Raw genomic sequence first — 17,299 nt, 5'->3', positions numbered from 1 at the left:
CTTGGAAAAAGGCATATAGGCATCCTTAACAGATGTGCCCATGACAAAAAGCTGGGAGAGCTAACTAATAGCTGAATTGATTATTCAATTCACATCAATTTCACGTTATGACAGGATCTTAAAATATCTAGATAATCTAGTGCAGGAATTGGCAACCTTTTGGCAGATTTTACATTTTAAAATAAAACTGTATTTACAAATGTAAAAACCATCCTTTGTTCCTGGGCAACAAACTAGGCCTTTGGTCTAAACAATATACTAAATCTAATAAGTTAGAATTTAATAGGGATAAATTCTGATACTTGTGAAGTTTATTTTTTTAAAATTTTCAACAATAGTTTTCAACATTGGTTTTTGGTAAGACTTTGTGTTCCAAATTATTCTCCTTCTCTCTCTCTTACTTCCCCTTTCCCCAAACATGTAATCATATGAAGGTCGAATATATTTAATTCTTTTAAACATATTTCCATATTTGTCATGTTGTGCAAGTAAAGTCAGGAAGTCTATTTTTTTAAACTTAGGCACAAAATTGAGAAGGCATGACCAGATTCCAGTTTGTCTGAAAAAAGATTTTAGAATTTGGATAGACTGCAAACTCAGTTTGAGTCAACAGGACTGATATTATTCCCACTTTACAAAGGAGGAAACTGAAAACTAAGAGGTTAAGTTAACTTGTGTAAATTCACACATCTAGTATCTGAGATAGGAATTGAACTCAGGTCTTTTTTGTCTCCCACTATTCGGGGTAGGGGTGGAGGAGTGGGGGCAGGGAAGTGAGGCAGATGACCTTTCACAGCCCTTCCTCACTTAAATAGAATTCACTTGCATGTCATGACTTCCCATGACTTTGAGAACAATGGACAAACAACAACAATAGCAGGGGAATAGGACATGGCTGAGTAGGAGTGGCTAGGGACTGTGTTTTTCAGAAAGGAGGTGATGAGATTATTCAGTTCTCTTCCCTGGAGTATTAGAACTCTTGATACATTAGTGTCTGTATGTTGTGCATCTTAAAATAGGTGGGAGCAAATGAAAGTACAACTTGGAAGAGTTTAGCTAGGAGTCAGAAGCTGGCAGTTGGAGGTTGTTTGGGATCCAAGATTGTTGCTGCCTGAAGGGTTGGTGACCTTGTTCTGAGGTCTAGAGTAAAAGAAGTATAGCTTCCAAGAACAGGAAGGTGATGATTCCCTTGTAGTCTATCCAAGTAAGACTGTTCTCAATTATTGTTTTCAATTCTGATCAGCATATTTTTAAAAAAGTCAATAAATGGGTTTTTAAATTAAGAAAATAAAGTTTCCTTTTCTTGCCTGTCTCCTCTCCCCCACAGAAAAAGGAAAAAACAAATTGGCAAAATTCAGATTTGCTTTCCACTATGACTGTACCAGTTTATAGCTCCATTAGTAGTGCATTAATGTGCTTATTTTCCCCTAGCCTCTCCAATATTTGACATTTTCTTCTTTTGCTTTTTTGCCAATCTGATCAGAGTGTGAAATAGGATCTCAGAGGGGTGGAAAGATTGTCATGTGGAAGAGAGATCAGATTTGTTCTCTTTGGCCTTAAAGGGCAAACGGATGGAAATTAAAATTACTGAAAGGCAAATTTAGATTTGATGTAAGGAACTTTTCCTCCACAATTGAGCTGACTGAGGAAATGAAGGATTCCCCTTCACTGAAAGCCTTTAGCCTAAACTATGTTATACAGAGATGTCTTTTTTGGCTAAGAATTGGACTAGGTGGCCACTGACATCTCTCTTCTAATTTTGAATTCTGTGCTGAGGTTATGAGAGTTAGGGACTGTTGTTATATGGATGGTTATTAATAATAACTCACTCTTCTATGGTGCTTTAAGGTTTGTAAAACAATTTAATAATAATATAATAACTAACATTTATATATCACTTAGAAATTTGTAAAGTGCTTTGCATGGTATTTCATTTGATCCTTAGATCATTCAAAATCCTTCGATACTTAGAGAAGTAATTTGCCCAGTATCACAAAACCAATGAGTGTCAAGGCTGGATTAAAACTCAGTTTTTCCTAACTCCAAGTCTAGTACTTATCTTGCCTAGTCACTTCTATTCATAGATACAATAATTCATTTGATCCTTGAAACAGTATAAGTATTATCTTTGGGGGCAGTGAGGGGGGGTTGCGAGGCAAGGGACTGAGGCAATTGGGCTTAAGTGACTTGGCCAAAGTCACACAGCTAGGGTTAGTGTCTGAGCTAGTTAAGTGTCTGAGGTCACATTTGAATTCAGATCCTCCTGATTTCAGGGCTGGTTCTCTATCCATTGCGCCACCTAGCTGCCCCCAGTGTAAGTGTTATTATGTCCAGTTTTTAAGTAAGGAAGTGAATAAGATTCAGAGATTAGTAACTGACCAGCACTGAATCAAAGATAGAATTTGAATCCAATTCTTTTCTGACTCTAATTATACTACTGCCTTATGATTAATATGTAAGGCAAGTGTTTAGTTTTATTTTGAAATATCAGTGTTTAAGAAGAATATTTTTTTATTTTATTGAAAAATTTTGTTTTTATGTTATCTTTTCCCTACTGTATCCTTTCCCTTCCCAGAGAGCCGTTTGTTAAAATAAAGAATTGAAAACAGAGATTAAAAAGTTCAGCAAAACTTATTAAATTAACTTAGTCTAACATATTCAGTGTTTCACTCCCATTATCAATGATAGCTGCAAAAAAAGTAAGATGTATATATTCTCAAATATCTCTAAAATATGTTGTTGTAACCTTTGTGGCCAAAAGTAGTTATTACAATTTTACATCAAGTTTCCATCATTTTATTATTGTAGTTGTTGTGCATATTGAATATACTCATCCTTATATACTTGTGCTCATTAATACAAAGTGACTACAAGTCTTCACATGCCTTTTCTGTATTACGTACAATAATAAAATTCCATTACATTTATGTATCACACTTTTTAAGCCATTACCTGATCAGTGAGTATCTATTTCATTTCATATTCTTTGCTACTAGAAAAAGTGCTGCTATAAATATTTTGATGGTTATGGGAAACTTCCTCTCTTCTTTTAAAAGCATTGACATCCTTAGACCTATATGCCCTAAGAGCTTGGAGTCAGAGGGTATTAGACATTTTAGTCATAATGCCATATTACTTTCCAAAATGGTTGGACTGACTCACAGTCTCTACATTGAATTTTATTGTATCTGTCCTTCCACAGATTTTCCACATATTTTTCTTTATTTTGTCAAGTTAGTTATTATGTTGTATATGAGATGAAACCTTAGGCTTGTTTTGATTTTCATTTCTTTGATGAGATAGAACAATTTTTCAACTGGTTGATAGTTCCCATTTCTTTTTGAGAACTGTTTTTCATATCCTTTGACCACTTATTCATTGGGGCATGATTTGTTGATTTATATATTTATGGTAATTTCTTACATATTATGTATTAGAGCCTTGTCAGATTTTTTTCTAGATTAATTTTTTTTTTTGTTATTCTGTACTTCAGTGCCAGAAAACTTCTATATATACACACAGGACACAAAATAAATTATATAGAAAATCATAAGTCTTCATGTTAAACCACTGTTTTGAAAAAGCATGTAATAAATTCTATACATTACTTTCAGAACTGTATAAAAGAACTGCTTGTTTTTGCTGCTTTTATCAGAGGTATTTGAGGCAAATCTTTTCCCTCCAGTTGACTGCTTCTTTTAGTTTTGTATTTGTAAAAGATTTTTAATTTCACACAATTCACTATCTGTTTTATCTTTTGTGATTGATTTTATCCTTTTTTTTTTTTTTTTTTTTTGGTAAGAAATCTCTTCTTGGACATATTTATGAAGTGTATAAAGGAGTGTTTTAAAGTCAGACTCCATAACTGATGTACAGAGCCAGGAAAAAAACAATAAAAATAATAAAGTTAGGACTGGAAGAACCCTTAATGATCATCTTCTCTAACTTTATTTTACAGATGAGAAAACAAGGGGCCAGAGAAGGGAAGTGGCATCCATGATGTCAGACCTTAATTACATAACATTACATAATTACATAAATAAAATAATTCCAGAACGAGAATTCATTGATCAGTAGTGTTAATTTAAAAGCATCAGCAAGCATCCTATATAATGGGGACAAACAAGAGAACCATTCTCAAAAAAGATCAGGAATGAAACAAGGTTGTCCACTATCACCATTACTATTCAATATTGTAAAAGAAATGTTAGCTTTAGCAGTAAGAGAAGGAAAAGAAATGAAAGGAATTAGAGTAACGAGGAAACCAAATTAACACTCTTTGCAGATGACATGATGGTATATTGAGAGAATCAATTAAAAAACTACTAGAAACAATTCACAACTTTAGTAAACTTGCAGAATACAAAATAAATCTACATAAATCATCAGCATTTTTATGTTACCAACAAAATCCAGCAGCAAGTGATAACAAAGAGAAATTCCATTTAAAATACCTGTAGATAATATAAACTATTTGGGATTCTACCTGCCAAGGAAAAGTCAGAAACTATATGAACACAATTACAAAACACTTTCCACACAAATAAAGTCAGATCTAATCAATTGGAAAAATATCAAGTATTAATGGGTAGGCCAAGCGAATATAATAAAAAATGACAATACTAATCTATTTATTCAGTGCCATACCAATCAAACTCCCAAGAAATTATTTTACAGAGCTAGAAAAAATAATACCAAAGTTCACCTGGAAGAACAAAAGGGAATTAATAGGAAAAAAATACAAATGAAGATAGCCTAGCTGTACCAAATTTAAAACTGTATTATAAAGTAACAGTCATCAAAACCGTTTGGTGTACGGCTAAGAAATAGAATAGTCAATTGGTGGAATAGTTTAGGTTTACAAGACTATAGTAATCTAGTAGTTGATAAACCAAAAGACCCTATATTCTGGGATAAAAACAGATTTTGACAAAAAAAAATTTGACAAAAATTGTTGGGAAAATTGGAAATTACTATGGCAGAAACTAGGTATTGACCCATATCTAACACCCTATACCAATGGGTTCAAAATGGGTTCATGATTTAGACATAGAGTGACTGTAATAAGCAAATTAGGACAAAGAATAGTCTACTTCTCGGATCTGTGGAGAAGGAAAGAATTTGTGGCCAAAGAAGAACTAGAATATATTATTGAACACAAAATAGATAATTTTGATTATATTAACTTTAAAAAGTTTTTGTATATAAACAAAACCAATGCAGATAAGATTAGAAAGGAAGCAGTAAATTGGAGGAAAAAATTTTACATCCAAGGGTTCTGATAAAGGCCTTGTTTCTAAAATATGTAGAGAATTGACTCAAATTTATAAGAATTCAAGCCATTCTCCAATTGATAAATGGTCAAAGGATATGAACAAACAATTTTTAGATGAAAAAATTAAAACCACTTAGACATATGAAAAAATGCTCTAAATCATTATTGATTAAAGAAGTACAAATTAAGACAACTCTGAAGTACCACTACACACCTCTCATATTGGCTAAGATGACAGAAAAAGATAAGGATGAATTTTTTTTTTTAAATTATAATAGCCTTTTATTTACAGGTTATATCTATGGGTAACTTTACAGCATTAACAATTGCCAAACCTCTTGTTCCAATTTTTCACCTCTTACCCCCCCACCCCCTCCCTCAGATAGCAGGATGACCAGTAGATGTGATAAGGATGAATATTAGAGGGAATGTGGGAAAAGTGGGACACTAATATATTGTTGGTAGATTCAACCATTCTGGAGAGCAATTTGTAGCTATGCTTAAAGGGTTATCAAGTTGTGCATGCTCTTTGATTTAGCAGTGTCTCTACTAGGCCTGTATCCCAAAGAGATAATAAAAAAGAAAAAAGGATCTATGTGTGCAAAAATGTTTGTAGCAGCCCTTTTTGTAGTGGCAAAGAACTAGAAGCTGAGTGTGGGTGCTCTTCAGTTAGAGAATGTTTGAATAAGTTATGGTATATGAATGTAAGAATTCATATTGTTCTATAAGAAATGATCAGCAAGATGATTTCAGAGAGGCTTGGAGAGACTTACATAAACTGATGGTAAGTGAAGTGAGTAAAACCAAGAAAACATTATACATGGCAAGAAGAAGATTATATGATGATCAATTCTGATGGCTGTGGCTTTTTGCAACAGCAAGATGATTCAGCCCAGTTCCAATGGTCTCATGATGGAGAGAGCCATCTGCATCCAGAGAGAGGACTGTGGGGACTGAATGTGGATCACAACATAGAATTTTCACTTTTGTTGTTGTTTGCTTGGTTTTTGTTTTCTTTCCCATTTTTTTCCTTTTTGATTTGATTTTTTTAGTGCAGCATAATAATTATGGAAATATGTACAGAAGAATTGTACATGTTTAACATATATAGGATTACTTGCTGTCTAGGAGAGGGGATAAGGGAAAGGAAGGGAAAAAGTTTTTTGGAACACAAGGTTTTTCAAGGGTGAAATTGAAAAATTATCTATGCATATGTTTTGAAAGTAAAAAGCTTTAATTAAAAAAAAAAAAAGCAGAACTTCTGTACACAGGTCCTGAGATTCCAAATCCACTACTGTTTCCACTATACCATATTATTTTCCAAAACCACTACCCCTAAAGCTTCTTGGTATTCATGTCTTAGGGGCCACTTTATATCCAGAGTTGTGCCCATATAAAGAAAACAAAGACTTTTATTTTTCTACTATAAATTTATCAGAGCTAACAGGAATCTGGAGTGGACTACACTTAACATTTCTTTTAATCCTTCTCCCATTCCTCCTCTTGCCCTATACTTTCCCTTGCAGTCACATATTTGTCTTTGTCACTTTGGATTGCTTTAGAGTGGTGTTGTATTTACATTCCAGGTCTCTGGAGCATAGCTAGTATAATGAGAATAAAATCCTGGACATAGAATCAGGAGGAATACTTGGGTTCCGATCCTTATTCTGGCACTAGTTGTAGACCAGTGAGCAAATCACAACATTAGAGTAATGTGAAGATAGCTCTAGTGTCTAACTAAGGTTGTTGTGACTTTCAGATGAAGTAATGTTGTTAAAATGCTCAGCAAACCTTAAATCTTTAGTTGTTTTTGTTAAGTCATTTTCAGTTAGACTCTGCATGACCTCATTTATAGTTTTCTTGGAAGAAATACTGCAATAGTTCACTCTTTTCCTTCTCCAACTCATTTTAGAGATGAGGAAACTGAAGCAAACAGGGTTAAGTGACTTGGCTGGTGTCACAGCTAGGAAGTATCTGAAGCCAGATTTGAATGAAGTCTTCCAGACTTCAAGCCAAGCACTCTGTCAGCTGCACCACTTAATTGCCCCAAAGCTCTGATTAAATGTCAGCCATTTTTAGCCCAGATCCTAATTGGTTATCCCTGACTTTCACAGGAATTGGTGGAAGAAGACTCAGAGAGCTCTAAATTGGCTTCTTTGTATTAAAACTGGTGGTACAGCAAGAGAAGTAGGAGCCTAAAGAAATATATTCTAGTTTCATCTGGCTGTTTCTTAGCTAGATGTGTTCATGACATTGAAGGTCAGAGTTCCAGACAATTTTAGTATTTTGAAGAATGAAAGCAGCTCATGCAACACAGTACAATAGAAAGAAACTAACTCTGAAGTCAGAGGACCCAGATTCATATCTGGATTTTAACATCTCTGTGACCTCAGACAAATCGGTTAACTTCCCTAAGCCTCAGTTTCCTCATCCGTGAAATGAAAAGGTTGAACTAGATGGTCTCTGAAGCCCCTTTTAGTTTTAAATTTGTGATTCTGTGATGCTGTGATCTTTTGGAAAGGGGTGGGAGAGATGACTTTGGAACTTTTTAAAGCTATGGTTTAAGGATGTGAGTCCACAAATTATACCTGTGGGACACATTCTTCAAGTTGGGGTGTTGCAGATACATTTTGCATTTACTTTACTCTGTGTGCGCACGTGTGTGTGTGTTTGTGTGTGTGCACACAAAATATAATTTCTTTAGGGTAGGCACTTTTAAGGTCTTTGTATCCCCAACTTCTAACAGTGCTTGCTTGGCATAGACTAGACAGTAATAAATGCTTATGGAAGGAAAGGAAGAAAGGAAGGAGAGCAATGCAGACAAATGCTAGAGATAAAAGGAATCATGGAGAAAATTGAGTCTTAGAGCTGAACTCATTTAACTCTAGGCTGAATATATAAATGCTAAATGGAAAGGAATTTTGAACCAAATGCTGAAGGAGGAAGGAAACTAGGGTCTATAGGGAGAGATTTCTAGCAGGGAAAGGACTCCTTCTATCCTTCCTTCTCTTTGGGAATAACCTCCTGTAGTCACCTCTTAGAATTTAGAAGGGATAGGATACTAGGGTTTGGAGAGCTTTGGGTCCTTCTAGTAAGTTAGAAAAGGACAACCAGGTTGTCAAGGACAAGCAAGTTCTAAATGCAAACTCTACCTAATCTAATATTTAGAGTTTTAAGGGAAGTTTATGGATTATCTGTGACAGTTTTTATTTTTTGTAATTATCTAAGATATGCTTTTGTTTGCCACGTAACATTTCTGGAACATCTGGCATTAGTGCCTGCTGATGTGAACAAAGAAAATGGGAACTTATTTAAACATAATTTCAGCAAAGAAAATTGGAGAAATATCTTTTCTTCTCTACCACACTCCCCATTAAGAAAAATACACAAACACAAAATATGTTCTTAGGAGATTTTTTATTATTCTGGAATATCTGCATCATGGCTTTTGAATGTGGTAATAATAATGGTTCAGTACTTAAAAGAACTTAAAAGTACTTAAAAGAAAAAATTTCTTAAGTATTTGAGTACTCCTCTTCATCATACAGAATGTAATCAGCTTCAGGAGTTGATTTTCATTAATTGTTGTGATTGTAAAAAAAATTCATTACCTGATGCCAAATTTCTGTATATGAACCTGTATGACTATATCTGGACTAGCATCTAAAATCCACTCCTTGTTTCCTATTGAAAAAACCTTGTCAGCTTTGTTAACAAGTTGCCTGAGCTTTGTGCGCTTGCGTGCGCGTTCTCTCTCCCTCTCCCTCCCTCTCCCTCTCCCCTCTCCCTCTCCCCCCTCTCCTTCTCCCCCCTCTCCTCTCCCCTCTCCTCTCCCCCTCTCCTCTCCTTCTCCTCTCCTCTCCCTCTCCCTCTCCCTCTCCCTCTTCCTCTCCCTCTCCCCCCTTTCCCTCTCCTCCCTCTTCTCCCTCTCCCTCTCTTCCCTCTCCCTCTCTCTTCCTCTCTCTCTCCCTCCCCTAACATCAGAAAATCTAGGCTACAATCTTGTAGAGAGTAAGTTACTAGAGTAAGGTTTTAGTGGAATGGCAATAAAAATTTAAAATTATAATTCCTTTCACCAATAAATAGGCCCTGCTTGAGGAAATCCAGTATAGGATTTTTTTTTTTAATCTTGCACATAATAGGCACTTAAATCTTTGTTGAATTAAAATATTCACTTAAAAAACAAAACAGATGGGGTTAGGGAAGGATTTGTTATTTAAAGGAAATTCTTGTTTAACAAGATTTACTACAAGGTTTCTTTACTTAGTTCTGCTGGATCATAAGAACATAATTCAATTTACATATAATTTTAAAGGAGTACTTCATATAAAACATAGCTTTATAGATATTTTATATTCAAAAGCCCTATAGTGCTCTTTCTTTTCAACTTATACTTATGAGGTGGGTCCCCCAGAGTACAGATAAAATCTTAAGATCATTATATTCTTTGGTGCTAAAATATAAAAACTATAGTTCATAAGCCCACTTTGGTATACTTTGTTTTACTATTCAGCCAGTAGATAGTTAATTCAAAGCAAAAGCATTTTTACTGAGAGCTCATATGAGTATACTCATACTCAGAGCCAAGAGACTGTTGTGCACAGTAATAGCAAGATTGTGTGATGATCAGCTCTGATAGACTTGGTTCTTCTCAGCAATGCAGCGATCCAAGACAATTCCAATAGACTTGGGATGGAAAAAGATCATCCTCATGCAGAGAGAACTTTAGAGACTGAATATGGATTGAAGCATAATATTTTTACCTTTTTTTTCCCCCGCTTTCTCATGGCTTTTTCCCTTTTGGTCTGATTTTTCTTGTACGACATGACAAATATGGAAATAGATTTTAAAGTATTGTACAGGTATAACCTATATCAGATTGCTTGCTGTCTTGGGGAGGAGGGAGGTAAGAAACACAACACAACACAAAATCTTACATAATGAATATTGCAAACTATCTTTACATATACTATTGAGGAAAAAAAGAAGAGTAGCTATGAAATACTACCCCCGTATCCCTGAGGCACAATCTCCACAAATACATATAGCATCAATGGGTAAATGGAATACATGTTTAGGGAATACTTGTGGCTTGAATAATATATTTCTGACAATATAGGGCCCAGATCACCTTTTTCTTCTTGTGATGTCCTTACTTTGGATTCGGCATCGCTCCTGAAAAGATTGCTCAGCTGAGTTTGATGAGTCTTGTTTTCTAACACTTGACTCTCAACTTCCAGAGGCAACTCCTCTTTTCCAGACTTGGTTCCCTTCTCTCCTGTCAGGGGTCACACTTACTGTAGCTGCTTCCACTGATTCAGTCTGCTCCCTGTAGAATATGCTTTCTCCTCTGGGGCATGTATCCTTCTCTTTAACATGTCTTGACTGATTGAGCAGGGATTGAGGATAGATAGGGAAATGGAGAAATACCTTCCACTTTCTATTCCCTGATATCTTTAGGGAAGGAAGAAGGGTAATGACAAAGAATGATCTCCTCTCAAGACTTGAGTTCTTCTTCCATAGATGAGTTTACCCTAGATTGCCAAGGGTCATATTATACATCTTGAAGCTATTTCCTGCTTTGACTGTTTCACAGATGCTTTTAAAGAGTCTCACTGATCTTTGGCCAGCTAATAGCCCGCTGGCTTTCTGATTCCACTAGCTAACACTTTAGAAAGGTATATAGCACATTAAAACCTATTTGCCTGTGTTAGTTGTCCCTTCTCTTATTTCATTAACTGAACTTTGAGCTTGGGTATAGGCTGTGAGTAATCAGATGACCAAGTGTGTCTTAAAGTTCCCCTCCTATCACTGTATGTCATTTGGAAATACTCTCTGAGTAGAGCTTGGTCTGTTTTCCTTTTACAGATAGGGAACTGAGGCTAATTGAGGTTGAGTGATGACTGTTATCATACATTCAGTGTGTTAGAGCAAAGAACAAAATCCAGATATCTCCAGAACTCTTCTTACTAGACTGCTACCTTGGGAAAAGTGCTTAATAGATGCTATTATGCAGTGGTATCCAGGCTTTCCTTATCTTTCCCTCTTCTCTAAAATGGAAGGCAAGAGTTAAGTTAGATAAACTCCATTCTGAGCTGTAAATATTAAATTCACTTAACTATGGTACTTGCCATAGAATCAGAATTTGAGTTGTGTAAAGAATCTCGGCATCAATTTAGTTCAACTGACTTGAAAAAGATACCTGACAAAAGAATTTGATACAGATAAATAACATCTAGAATGCTTTAGAAAAATTGCAAGGAAAGCGCTTAATAGTCATTTTGAAAAACCAAAGAAAAGCTTTTTTTTTTTTTTTTTTAAATCAGCATTTGAATAGGACTTCAATTTTTAAAAAGCAATTTCAACAGATGAAGTTAATTTAGAAAGAATACATTTCAGGCATAGGATATAGGCTGCCAGTATATAAAAGTAGGAGAATCACAGGAAAAGATTTAGGAATAATTAGTAGTCCAGTTTGGCAGATATTCTGAGTGTAAAAAGAAAAGTAGTGTGAAATAAAGCTAGAAAGATATGCCAAGGAACCAAATTATAGAGAGCCTCAAATGTCAGTTTAAGGAGTTTATATTTTATTATATAGCTAATAAGGAAAACTATTGAAAGTTAATCTTTTAAATTTTGATTTTTTTGGTATGCCATTGTTCTTTTTCATTTACATTGTGATCATTGTGTACATTATTTTCTTGGCTCTACTTCACTCTGTATCAGTTCATATAAGCTTTGTATTCACCACACACATTTCTTACAGCATAATAGTATTCCATTTCATCCATTTGTAGTACAGTAGCATGATTGGATTAGCCATTTCCTAATTGATGTGCTTATAATTTTGTTTTCAGTTTTTAACTACCACAAAAAATGCTGCTATAAATATTTTGGATTATTTGGAAACATTTTTCTTATCAATGATTTCCTTGGTCATTAATGAGCTCAGTAATGAATTCTGGTTCAAAGAGTCTGAATATTTTGGTGACTTTGTTTGCTTAATTCTAAATTGATTTCCAGAATGGTCATGCCATTTCACAGCTCTGTCAACAATGTAATATTGTGGTTCTCTTTCCAAAATGTCTCCAACAGTGACTATTGCCATATTTCGATATTTTTGCCAATTGTATCTAGTTAGTCAGTTACCAAATTGTATGAGTTGTTTTCTATGATATCTTTATAATCTGTACTATTGTATTAGTTCTCTAATTTGTCTCTCTAATCCAAACTTCATAATTGTTATTTCTTATTAGTAGCACAGTTATATTCCATTATTTTCACATGATAAAATTTGTTTCCCAATAGATGCCCATTTCTTTGCTACCATAAAAGTGCTGCTGTGACTATTTTAATATATATGTGACCTTTCTGACATTTATAATCTATAGAACCATGGATTAGTCTCTTAACCTCATAGCCTTAGTTACTTCATCTATAAAATGGAGATAATGGTACTTGAAGTATCTACCACCAAGATAAATGTGATAACCAAATGAGATAATGTATGTAAAATGTTGCAAACTTAAAAACATGATACAAATATTAGCTGTTGCTGTCATGATTATTATCATTATGACCACCATTTATACCACATGGTAGATGGAGGTGGGGCTTTGTGGTCAGGGTTCAAGCATTACAGGCTGACAAACAGTAAATGCACATCCAGGATAAGTTACTTGATATCTCCGTGCCCTAGAGAATTGATTAGAAGTTTCAACAAAGTTGCAGCTTCTAGGTTTCTCCTATTCTTTTTTGAAATTGGCAAGACATAGCTGTACTGCTGTATGTGCATTGAGCTGAGAGCCCATAAGATTTTTTTTGCTTTTGACTCACTCAAATAGTGGAGCTAACTTTAGTGATTTGTAAAATGAATATATTGATTTCTTCCCTATTTGCCTCATGTAGTAGTTGTAAGAAAAAAAAAAAAAAGAGACAATAGGCCTAACTGCACTTTTTAAAAAAAGAATTTTTTGGCTTTATAGGTGCAAAATACATTGTTGAAAACTACATTTGTTTTTAAGAAGGGGAGTGGTTTTTACATTTCCAACTGCTTAATCTTTTTTATACAAACTCTTAGAGGTCTTAAACCAGAAAAGGAACCTACTAACTTCAGATATGGAGGTCCATAATTAATGGAACCCAGCTAAGTAGTACTTTTTGGTTTCTTTCAGTTGGCTATTTCATATTGTTTTCTTCCTGAGCACTTTTTCAGCTTACCAAAGGCTACCTTTAATCACTTAGAGTAAAAGATTCATGGTAAGAGCAGTGGGCAAGTATTCCTCTTACTTGACTTGTAAAATCTTAATTCAAGGATTTTACTTGTTGTTCCCAGTGTACCTAACATATGAAAAGATGCTCTAATGACCTATAAAAGAAATGGTCATTAAAACATCATTGAAATTCCATCTTGTATCTATGAGATTGAAAAAGTTGACATAAAAGGGGAATGCAATTTCTGTAAGAGGTTGTGGAAGGACAGATATATTAGTGGACTAATCAGTGGGGCTGTCAATTAGAATGAACCATTCTAGAAATCATTTTGGAGCTCTGCCCCAAAAGTCATTAAACTGTGTATTCTGCACAGTACAATGGTATTATGACTAGACATCTACCCTTAAAAGATCAGTGACACAGGGAAAGATCTCATATGTATAAAGTTTTAGTATCACTCACATCAAAGAATTGAAAACAGAACTTGGTGCCCATTGAATGGAGGAATGGTTAAGTATGTTATGGCATATGAATGTAATTGAATATTATTGTGCTGTGAGAAATAATGAAAGGGGTAGATTCAGAGAAACATGAAGAAGACTTACATGAATTGATGAAGAATGAAATGAACATAACCAGAACAAGCTGTACAATATACAATAAATACAATAATGAAAAGGAAAATGACAGTGAAAAACTTGAGCACTTTCATCAGTGAAACAACTAGTCACAGCTCCAGAAAGTTCAGGCTTCTTGGCCAAAAGACAATGAACTAGAGCTATGAAATGAGAAATGCAATTCCTCAGGGACCAATGACAATGTGGATATTTGTTTTACCTGATTATATGTTACAAGGTATTGAAAGAGAGTAGTGTTATAAAAGAAAAAGAAAAAAAATTTAAACATCACAGGAGAGAACAGAAATAAGTTCAAAGGTAGACACAATGTTGATATTGATGTTAAATTTATTAACATATTAAATTTAACATGTACTTTCAAAAAAAACTACGTAGTAAAAATGATTTTCATTATTTTCATATATAAACTTTTTTCCTGTTATTTTTACATGGAAATGTGTAATTTTACAAAGTTCATATACATTTGATTTCTTAAATATAAGTTATGTTACTGGCCACAGGGTAATTTCCAGATTGCTCTTTTAGGGTCATCATTGGCCAGATCTAGCTATGAAGAACACTGCCTCAAAAAAACAGACACTAACCCTGTCCCATGTATATTTCTTATGATTTTACGTCTTTACTGTCTTGTCTAGTTAATATCTTGTGTTCTCTCTCCCTTTTCTTCTTTTTTTCCCCTCTTGTCCTATATCGATGCCTCCTGGGCTCTACAATATTTTCTTCTTTGGCACCCCTTTGATCTCTCTTAGACCAGCCAGTAAAAAGCAGTCTCAGTTATCAAGGTAAGAGGAATGCTGAGAATAAGAAATCTTTTAAATGGCAGTAGCAGTTGTGGGGACTAAGTAACTCATATTCCCATTTCTTTATAGCTCAGAAATTTCAAGGACCAATTAGAATGAGGATTAAAGAAGAAATTAAAGTCAGAGACTCCCTCTGATTATAGTCACAATACCCACGATCTGGCTCAATGGCCTAGGAATACATGGATTTTATAGTTTTTAGTTCTTTTAGTCATCCCTAGAACAATCTGGAAGAGTTGGACGTGTGCACCTTACCATGAAACAAATTTCAGAAACTGAAATCATTGCCCCTTCCCCCTCCTTCAGAAAAAAAAAAATGCAGAGAATTCAACTTATTCCATAAGCTACCAACAAATGTTTACTTGCCTTCTGGAAATTTCATTCCCTTTTAGACAGGTGGCATTTTCAGGAATAAAAAGGAAGTAATAAAGTGGGAAGGTTGTTATCTTCTAATTGATGCCATCCCCTGCCTTTTGCATGTTCTCTTTTTGATCCAGCCTTGCCTACATTTTGGTGTTCCCTTCCCTTTGTAAACCATTTCACAAAACTAATGAGCTGTTTGTTTTTTCCCTGTCTTTTCCCCACATTCATTCTCTTTGCTGCTTCGTTCTGTTTCATCAGCCCTATTACATCCTGGTAAGACTCCACAGTGTGTGAGCCCTCATCTCTTTCTCTTTGTTGACTTTTACTTCCTCCTAATGCTGGGAGGGACTGTAACTGTTTTTTATCTCTGTTGGGTTTTAGAGGCATCATACCAGTTCCACTACTCTAGGATTCTGGAGAGCTATGTTGTCACGGATATTGATTTATCTGCTTTATTCTCCCTGGGTTGAGCAGGGTTTGGGGTGGGATGGTTAGTCTATCTTACCTGCTCTGGGTGGGCATCCCCTTAGGCATTGTCAACTTAGGTTTCCTTATCTCATCTCTCTCTTTTTTCTCCTGTTCTCTTTTTGTCTTCCTCTCTTCCTTTTTATTCTTTTTCCTCTTCTCTCCACTCTCTTTCCCCTTTTTCCTTTGCCTTTTCTTCCCCTCCCCCTCTTCCCTCTCTCTCTCTCTCTCTCTCTCTCTCTCTCTCTCTCCCTCTCTCTCTCTCTCCCTCTCTCTCTCCCTCTCTCTCTCCCTCTCTCTCTCTCTCTCTCTCTCTCTCTCTCTCTCTCTCCTCTCTCTCTCCCTCTCTCTCTCCTCTCTCTCTCCCTCCCCCCTCTCTCTCTCATTTCTCTAGGTTAAGTAACCTGTCTTCGCTGAGTGATTCAGTCTCTGAGCAAAAGACCTCTGACCACCATCGCCAATCTTCTGACCCCTGTGAGACCACAGGTAATCACTCTGGATCACAAATACAAAAATATCCTGCTTATAACTACTTGAACATACACACAGGTTGTTACTCCCAAATGTAGATCCACATATATCAGAAGCTTATATAATCAGTATTCACACCCTATACAATAATATTCAATGAGTCATGTTCTCTGTTACCTTTTTGATAAAAGGGATGTGTGTGTGTGTGTGTGTGTGTGTGTGTGTATATATATATATATATATATATATATATATATATAGAGTCAGGGGGAACTATTTTTACTTATCTAGAGTTTGGTGACTTTGAAAATGACAAACTAGATGGTTAGTAAAGTCTCTTTCAGCTATAAAAAAAAAAATCTTTGCCGAGTCTGGCTTTATTTTGTTGATAATAGTAGGTGAAGTATGGAATAATAGACAAAGGTCATTTTGAATGACCTGTGTCAATTTGGACAGACAGAAATGGAGAGCATCATTCAGTTGGTACAATGGAGATTTTATCAAATCTTGTAGTTATTACTGGGAATTACTGAGCCCTAATGCCCCAAGAAGGCTATTTAGTATGCTCCTACCAGCAACCTAACATCTTCCATTTATAATTTGGTTAGTCTCATACAAACAAGGAGAGAATACATAGTTTGAATGCTTTTATAAGATAAGATACGTTTTATATAAGAAAATGGCACACACATTTAGAGGTCATTGGTCTTAGGATCACTACAGTTACTTGCATGTTTGGACAGGATAGGCCTAGGGGAAATTACCATCTGTCCTAATTAGTCCAAAAAAGTTTTGTGAAGGACAGTCCCCTGGTACTTTTTCTTGGGCTGAACATGGCTCCATTACCCAAACTATTCAACTCCTCACTTCCTGCTTCTTCCCTGGTTAATAGGTGATTGAAGTCCCTGATCCCCTTTCTGCCCTTCTCTCTTTCCCTTTTTCAGGTCTTGTTCAACGGTGTGTCATCATCCAGAAGGACCAGCATGGCTTTGGCTTCACAGTCAGTGGTGATCGCATTGTCCTGGTGCAGTCAGTCCGGCCTGGTGATTGTCTTCTCCTCCCTACCTGGAGGA

At 35.3% G+C, this 17,299-nt stretch overlaps 1 protein-coding gene across 12 annotated transcripts in view; it reads left to right on the top strand.

Annotated features, from left to right (window-relative positions):
- ARHGEF11 (Rho guanine nucleotide exchange factor 11) overlaps window positions 1–17,299 on the top strand; it is a 153,317-nt gene that overhangs the window by 59,578 nt on the left and 76,440 nt on the right. For 10 of the 12 annotated variants that reach the window (XM_031966802.1, XM_031966811.1, XM_031966801.1 and 7 more), the window contains 4 exons: window positions 14,877–14,909; window positions 15,549–15,563; window positions 16,150–16,241; window positions 17,171–17,269. In XM_031966802.1, coding sequence (XP_031822662.1) covers window positions 14,877–14,909; window positions 15,549–15,563; window positions 16,150–16,241; window positions 17,171–17,269 — 239 coding nt within the window. The remainder of the gene's footprint in view (window positions 1–14,876; window positions 14,910–15,548; window positions 15,564–16,149; window positions 16,242–17,170; window positions 17,270–17,299) is intronic. The other 2 variants (XM_031966808.1, XM_031966809.1) reach the window with 2 other exon arrangements.

Source organism: Sarcophilus harrisii, chromosome 4, assembly GCF_902635505.1.
Source record: "Sarcophilus harrisii chromosome 4, mSarHar1.11, whole genome shotgun sequence".
Classification (NCBI taxonomy): domain Eukaryota; kingdom Metazoa; phylum Chordata; class Mammalia; order Dasyuromorphia; family Dasyuridae; genus Sarcophilus; species Sarcophilus harrisii.
This window is presented reverse-complemented; position numbering and strand designations above follow the sequence as displayed.